The sequence below is a fragment of the Akebia trifoliata genome, chromosome 2 (assembly GCF_017979445.1).
Source record: "Akebia trifoliata isolate Shusen 1 chromosome 2, ASM1797944v1, whole genome shotgun sequence".
In the NCBI taxonomy this organism is placed as follows: Eukaryota; Viridiplantae; Streptophyta; class Magnoliopsida; order Ranunculales; family Lardizabalaceae; genus Akebia; species Akebia trifoliata.
In genome coordinates this window covers 16776697-16785406 of record NC_141376.1, presented here as the reverse complement: position 1 = coordinate 16785406, position 8710 = coordinate 16776697, and the positions used below count along the sequence as shown (strand labels likewise).

Below are 8710 nucleotides of genomic sequence, written 5' to 3'. Positions count from 1 at the left end.
CTATAAGAATAACATAATTTATTCAGTCAGTTTTGTTACTTTTGGATATCCAATTCTAGTTCTATTAAATTCATGTAAATAATATAACCTTGCCCACATTTCAATTAATTAAATGAAATTCTTCAATGGACCGAAATATAAAATCATTTAATACAATGAAATCTGAAATTTTAGTGGACCAGAATCTAAAATCAATTAATAGATCGAAATTTGAAATTTCTATAAACCAAAATCTAAAATCAATTATAGAACGAAATCTAACATTTCAACGAACCGAAATTTGAAAACAATTATATATCGAAACTTTGAAATCAATAAATGGAAATCTAAAATCAAAAACCGAAATTTGAAAATAAAAAATCAAAATTTGAAATCAATTATAAATCGAACCTTAACCGGAAAAAATTCAACCAATATTAAAATCAAAATTCAATTAAAAACAATCATGGTTATATATATATAATAGGATCAAAGAGAAAAATTGGAAAAATAATTTTGAGTCATGAAAGCCTTTATGCATGAATAGTCTGTAACCAAGATATGAAGATTAAGAACCTAGGACTCTGATATCACATGTTAGATTTTACACATTTAAATCTTAAACATAATTTTAATACACTATAATTATCAATAGGATCAAAATCTATCACATACCTCAAGTAAACTATTCATATAAATTTTATTGAGTTATGGTACTTACCTTTTGCCATAATAAAATCGTTGAATCAAAATTGTTGGTGGTATGCCCTACAATCCAACAATCCACGTGTTCGTCGAAGCCTTCCAACCCCAATCATATTTATCCTGTACATTCTATACTCACCTTCTCCCTTTTCTCTATGTGGAACGGCTAGGGTTCTAGTGAGTGATGGATATCATTGTTTTTAGAACTCTCTACCTTATGTGCATTTTCTCAATTCACACACTTATCAATATGGGGTTGCTGATCATTTTTTATAGATGAAGATTGAAGGCCTAAAGTTCTATTTTTAGTAAGATTCCTATCCATCAAAGTTTTCTACTAACCTTAAAAGAATACTATCTAATTCCAATGATATTGGAATTCTTTCAATATTGATATGGATTACTTTATAGAATCCTTGTGCAATTAAAATATCAAACGTGAGGAAAATAAGCCACACGATTTATTCTAACATGTTCATCAACACGCAATTGGAAAAGATGAAACAATAAAGGATTAGTGATAATGCTAAGTACACAATTTATGATTAAATTCTTTTTATGTTTAATTAGATTATTGAATAATTCCAAGATCTGAAATTTAAAGGTAATTCCCAGTCAATGGTTTTAGCTTGTTTTTATTACAAATGAAGTTGATCTTCTTCTTTGAATGGCACAAAGGGTGGACCAAACCAAAGGGACCAGGTAGAATGTGCCACTTGGCATCACAAGATACCTAGAGTTGAGTAGCTAACTTACTGCTTAGTTGAGTCACCTCGATGGGATTGTCGGCATTTTAAAACACCCAATCAGATTTCAGACTTGAAAACGCAACTTGATGTGGGTTGTTGGCTACGAAGTGGGTTGTTGGATCCTATTACAATATCTTACCACTTATCATGACTACTAACAATCAATTTAAATCTTAATTTAGGGTTAGGTCTAGTTCATGAATTATTCTATGATGACTTGGTGGATTTTTAAATCCAATTCAAATCTGTAAATCATAAAAAAGAAGAGAAAAATATCTAAATGACAAGGAAGCACTAGAAATAAAATCCCCATTTTAGTATCTCTCTCAATCAAGAGCAGTTACATCTCAGTCTCAAACGAATTTTAAAGAGAACTTCTATTGGCAGACCAACTTCTACTTATTGCAACCCCATTGTTGAAATTATTTCACATATCAAATTAAGATCAAGCCACACCATTTAAAGTGAGAATTAACATTCTGAACTAGAATTTTATTCCCAATGACAAAAAGATACTTGTCTTATTGAATCTCTATAACATCAATTGTGGGTTCTTCGATTTCTTGATAGAGTAAAAAAATTTGACATGTTCATTTTTTCTTTTTTAATTAGGGTGTAATAAACGATAAACTGACTTGAAAAAAATCACTCAAAATTCATTCTCTGATTTGGCATGTGTACATAACCATACATCTTTTTTTTTTCAGGATACATAAAGAAAAAGATCTATAGTTTGTACACACATTCAAATCAACGAGTGAATTTTGATTGGCTTTTTTGGAGTTAGTTTATTATTAGTTATAAATAAAAGTTGGGTGCCAACAAAAACTACCTTTTTCAAAGCGAGCTTCTATTACTATTAGCACACAACAACCTTTACTTATAACACAATAATTTATATATAAACAACTGATTAATTTCAACAGGATATGTGTGTTATAAGTAAAAAATTTGTGTGTCAATAAAATCTCTATTTTAAAACTATGCTGTAACTATTATCATCTTTTTGATTAGGACCCACCTCTTGTTCATGCCCAAACAGACTCCTATAAAAAGGCTAATAGCCTCATTGCTTGGATGCATGTTCACTCTCCTCTCCTTGTGTTCTTTGCTTTTGTAAGAAGTATGGGTCAGGGAAGAGGCAGTGCCAATCCAGCTTTCATTGCTGCAGTTGCAATACTCATCCTTCTGGTTCAATCCGAGATGGTTCATGCTGTGACCTATACGGTAGGGGACCGAGCCGGTTGGTCCTTTAATGTGGTTAATTGGCCCAAGGGAAAGCGGTTTAGGGCTGGCGATGTCCTAGGTAAATATTACTACTCTCTGTAATATTTTAGTTTCATATAGTTCTCATCCTTGCATAATTAATTATCATCCATGTTTAAAAACTGTACTGACCAACCATAGTAACAAAATTTGGATTCTGTAATTATTTGATAGGTGTTTGGATTACTCAGATAAATTCGTAAAAAAAGTTGAAAATTTTTCCCATCATTTTTTCTTTTTCTTTTTAACAACGGGGGTGTCCAGGCTTACACCCGATTAGGGGGACCGAATGAGTCAGGTGCCGGAGCCAAGGCATATGGGTCCCTCCCCTGGGCGAGTGCAACACCCACACATCACAAGCACTAGGTAAGTGAGGGAGCACCCTCGTGGGTGACCCCAATGAAATATCGCTCATACTGAGTATCAAACACACATCATCTTCAAAAACTCCTTAAAATCCCTATCTTGTTCATGAGATTTGAATATTGATCAAGGAAATAAAATTTTGAGGGTTACTACATGAAAAAAGTGATAAATTTGAAGTTAAGATTTGTCAAATTCAGTCAAATTTGAAGGACCTTGGCATCAAATTTACCCCTTCTCACGTAGTGGGTGAATGGTGTTTTTTTTTTCTTCCATATTTGACAATTACTTGATAAATCATCAATTAATTTTTTGACTCCTTGGTTTAATTGGTTAGTCACTTATTTTGAGAATATTACAAATATTTAGAAAATTTCAGTGAATTTGTATTTATGCAACCAATCACAAAAGATTGGTTGGACCGACCAATCCCCGAGGGGGGCAGCTCAATGGTCAAAATAGTGATAAGGGTTTGCTCTTTCTGGTTGTGTGTTAAAAATTGGGTGCCCTCCTAATCTGTTAAAAGTTGGAAAACTTCAGTGGGAGTAGGGCATGTGATCATAAGGGCTAATCCCATCACAAAGGTTGTGGGGATTACAAAAACTTGTCCAATGGGGTCCAAATTAACTATTGTGATAAAAAGTTTTCAATAAAATTATAAAAATAAATGAAAGTAAATTAAGATTAAGGTATACATTTATTACTTCTGGGATCGGTGACTCTTGAATATGATTCAAGTAAAAAACATGTAAACCCAATCATTAAAACATAAAATCTAACTATCGGTAGGAATATGTTATTGTGATTCTTGTTTTATCTCAATTATTGGATTTCACGATTTAATGGTCTGGAATCCAGACTATGAGTTTTTATATCAATCATTTTCATCAGTCCATTTATCCTGACCCCATTTAATATAACTATCAATTTATTCAACTCTAGTTCCTGCTGTGATCCAGAAAAAGATATTTGATCATCATCCAGCTTGTAAAATATTGCGTATTATCCGATTCTTAAGTCCATGCCTCATAATCAAGAACATATCTACCCAAAAACTGAAAATAAAAATAAAAATAAAAAAACACTAGTCTCAACTAACGTTTGAGGCTCTCCACCAAGAGACACAACAAACACTTCAGAGTGGAGAGTGAGAATTCTATTAAATGGATTCCATACTGATCTCTAGACAATCTATGTTTTTCCTCAAATCTTAGCCATCCGTCTTATAGAGAACCCAAACGTAGATTGATATTAGAAAAGTCCTTTACCTAATAAGATTCATGGTAAAACTTGGCCAAGTCTAATTCTACCAGAGCTAATTGATTTGACTTAGAAGAATTGGATAATAAGCAATATATTTTAAAGCCGAATATCTTCTCACCAGATTATGTCAAAATAATTTAAATTTCTATAGAAAATCTGTAAGGAATGTCTTCCTATCTAATTAACAGTCCATTGTATAATACATGCCAAACAAAGGAAGTTGAATTAATTGAAAAATTAACCAAGTTAATTATGATCAGAGTTTTTTTTTTTTTTTTTTTTTTTAAATTGACTTTTATTTAAATGTTTCTCATTAATATAAAATGAGATTTTGTGAATGTAATTTTTTATTACTCTGATTTGTAATTATTTCTAATATTTATTTGTCAGATAATGTCTACATGATTTAAACCAGATTAAAGGGTTTTTGAGTAGAAAAGCTCTACCCGTGAGTCAACTTGATGATTCTTAGGTCGGATGAATTGACTCCGAATAAATGTAAATAATTAAATAGGGTGATTTTGTAATACCCCTTCACATTTTAAATCTACCCTTATGTTTATGTGGCCTGCACCAAAGAGTCTGAGCGATTTGAGCAAAAAATCAATCATATATTTTGAGATATCCCTAAGTTTAAAATCTAATGACATGCCTTTTAAGCTTGTTATTCTGTTATAAACTACCGAACAATGACAAAAACATCCCTGTCTTCAACTTATAGCCAAAAACCCTTGATTTTTCTGTTACTCTCTATGGTAATTATTTTCTCTATGTTCAATCTCATTTTCAATATATCCATCACTTTTAATCTCTTATAGAAAATTTCTGATTTTTCTATTCAAATTCTATTTATCTTCTACTTCAGAAATCCTATCTTGTTCTTGAGACTTAGAGGTTAGAACAAACAAAAAGAAATATTGAATGTTGAAGTAGATAGAATCTTAAGGTTGAAGAGTAGGTCAAAAATAATTTACGAAAACGTGATCAACTTTTGACGAATTTACGATTCTGGCTCATTGTTCATTTTAATTACCAAAACATGAACGGGCAACAAATTCAATGGTTGTAAAATGACTATTTCGCAGGTTTAAAGTGAAAATTTCGCTTTTAACCTACGAAATTATCACTTTAAAACCTCCAAATTCGTTTACCCATTCATGTTTTGGTAATTAAAACGAAGAGTGAGCCAAAATCGTAAATTCGTCAAAAGTTGATCATGAAATAGTAATTTACCCATAAGGTTAAAGGTTGGTTTAGAGTGACGATAAGGGCATCTGGTCATTTTCTATTTTTCTATTTGAAAAGACCCCCAAAGTCAAGGGGATATCATCTTCATTTTTTACCAAATTAAAAGTGGAAAATTATGCTAAATCGCCCTTAAATTTATTAGAGTAGTGCTGGAGTGACCTCAAGATTGTACCTTATATCGCACATCCTAACGTGAAAGTTCATAAGAATCATAGATGCTTTTTCACTTGTATTTCGATGAAAGCATCTATGGTTCCTATACACTTTCACATCAAGATGTGCGATGTGAGGTACAATCTTGAGGTCAATTCAACGTTATTTAATTGATTAAGCATATGAAAAAAATTTAAATGTAAAAATTACATATATATATATGGGAAATGTTCAGCACCCTAAGTTTTACCCTACACTTTAACAAACGTGTTTTGTTTTACATGGGTTAGAAGTTTTGGAATGGGCTGATTTTTATTGAGGATGATCTCTATGATTAGAAGATCATCCTCACCAAAAATCAGCCCATTCCGAAATTTTTAGCCCCATGTTTACAAGTTGAAAAATCGTGGACCATCCATTTTTTGTAAACCATTTTTGATGGGGTTAGAAGTTTTGGAATGAGCTGATTTTTTGTGAGGATGATCTCCTCACCATAGAAATCATCCTCACCAAAAATCAGCCCATTCCAAAACTTCTAACCCATGTAGGACAAAACACGTTTGTTAAAGTGTAGGGTAAAGCTTAGGGTGGGGAACGGGACCCTATATATATATATATATATATGGGGGGCGTTCAATGGCCAACTTTTTAGCAAACTTTTTGGCAAAACATTTTTCAAAACATGAGTTAGAGGTTTTGGAATGGGCTGATTTTTGGTGAGGATGATCTCTACGGTGAGGAGATCATCATCACAAAAAATCAGCACATTCCAAAACTTCTAACCCCATCAAAAACAGTTTACAAAAAGTGGACGGTCCACAATTTTTCAGCTTGTAAACATGGGTTAGAAGTTTTGGAATGGGCTGATTTTTGGTGAGGATGATCTCCTCACCGTAGAGATCATCCTCACCAAAAATCAGCCCATTCCAAAACCTCTAACCCATGTTTTGAAAAATGTTTTGCCAAAAAGTTTGCTAAAAAGTTTGCCCTTGAACGCTACCCTATATATATATATATATATAGGGTCCCGTTCGCCACCCTTAGTTTTACCACACACTTTAACAAACGCGTTTTGTCTTACATGGGTTAGAAGTTTCGGAATGAGCTGATTTTTGGTGAGGATGATCTCTATGGTGAGGAGATCATCCTCACCAAAAATCAGCTCATTCCAAAACTTCTAACCCCATCAAAATTGATTTATAAAAAATGGACGGTCCACGATTATTCAACGTGTAAACATGGGGCTAAACATTTCGGAATGGGCTGATTTTTGGGGATGATGATCTTCTAATCATAGAGATCATCCTCACCAAAAATCAGCTCATTCCAATACTTCTAACCCATGTAGGACAAAAAACGTTTGTTAAAGTGTGTGGTAAAACTTAGGGTGCTGAACATTTCCCATATATATATATAGGGAAATGTTCAGCACCCTAAGTTTTACCACACACTTTAACAAACGTTTTTTGTCCTACATGGGTTAGAAGTTTTGGAATGAGCTGATTTTTGGTGAGGATGATCTCTATGATTAGAAGATCATCCTCCCCAAAAATCAGCCCATTCCGAAATGTTTAGCCCCATGTTTACACGTTGAAAAATCGTGGACCGTCCATTTTTTGTAAATCAATTTTGATGGGGTTAGAAGTTTTGGAATGAGCTGATTTTTGGTGAGGATGATCTCCTCACCATAGAGATCATCCTCACCAAAAATCAGCTCATTCCGAAACTTCTAACCCATGTAAGACAAAACGCGTTTGTTAAAGTGTGTGGTAAAACTAAGGGTGGCGAACGGGACCCATATATATATATATATATATATATATATATATATATATGGGAAATGTTCAGCAACAAACATTTTGGCAAAACATTTTTCAAAACATGAGTTAGAAGTTTTGGAATGGGCTGATTTTTAGTGAGGATGATATCTACGGTGAGGAGATCATCATCATCAAAAATCAGCCCATTCCAAAACTTCTAACCCCATCAAAAATGATTTACAAAAAATGGACGGTCCATGATTTTTCAACTTGTAAACTGGGGCTAGAAGTTTTGGAATTGGCTGATTTTTGGTGAGGATGATCTCCTCACCGTAGAGATCAACCTCACCAAAAATCAGCCCATTCCAAAACCTCTAACCCATGTTTTGAAAAATGTTTTGCCAAAATGTTTGTCAAAATGTTTGTTGCTGAACAGGACCCTATATATATAAAAATTTATTTATTTTGAAAAAGAATGGTTTACATATATAAAGCATTTAATAGCCTGGTTCATCTTTCAAGTTGCCAAAGAAAGTCAGTTCAAAATTTGATTAAGTTGTGTTACCGAATCAACTCAAATATAATTAAATTCATTAAAGTTTACTAAAAAAACAAAATTATCATTCTCAAAGGTGACTGACTCAACCTTTGTATAAATGGTGCAGTTTTCAAGTACAATCCGGCCATCCACAATGTGGTTGCAGTAAACAGGATTGGTTACAGCTCTTGCAAGACCCCAAAAGGAGCCAAAGTGTTCAAAACTGGGAACGATCAGATCAAACTTGTGAAGGGTCAGAACTTCTTTTTATGCAATTTCGTCGGGCACTGCGAGGCAGGAATGAAGATAGCTGTTAATGCAATGTAACCCAAATTTTAGCTAAAAATAAGGGGTTTAAGAGGCTAAGTATTAGTAAATGTTAGTACGTCACTTACTACGAGTGATTAGAGAGTGAAGAGAACCCTACATGTGAGTATAAATAAAAAAGAAAAAATAAATTATGTTCCCTTTAATTATTTGTTGAATAATGAAGGGCTGTGGTTTGTGTGAGATCCTTTAGTAAGTGATGAGTACGTAAGAGTGACGATTGTTTGTCAGAGTGCGTGTTTATTATCAGGAGTTGGATTTCTTATTAAGTATTGTGTACGTGTTTATTATGTAACTCTGGATTTCTTATTAAGTATTGTGTACGTGCTTGTTATATAACTCAGGAGTTGGTATTAAGT

General features: G+C 33.0%; 1 protein-coding gene across 1 annotated transcript; it reads left to right on the top strand.

Moving 5' to 3' along the window:
- Positions 1 to 2512: 2512 nt before the first annotated feature.
- LOC147409807 (basic blue protein-like) lies at positions 2513 to 8710 on the top strand. The gene is made up of 2 exons (XM_086459758.1): positions 2513 to 2739; positions 8152 to 8710. Exons 1-2 carry the CDS (start codon positions 2559 to 2561, stop codon positions 8349 to 8351), a joined length of 381 nt encoding a protein of 126 aa, XP_086315884.1. The 5' UTR covers positions 2513 to 2558; the 3' UTR covers positions 8352 to 8710.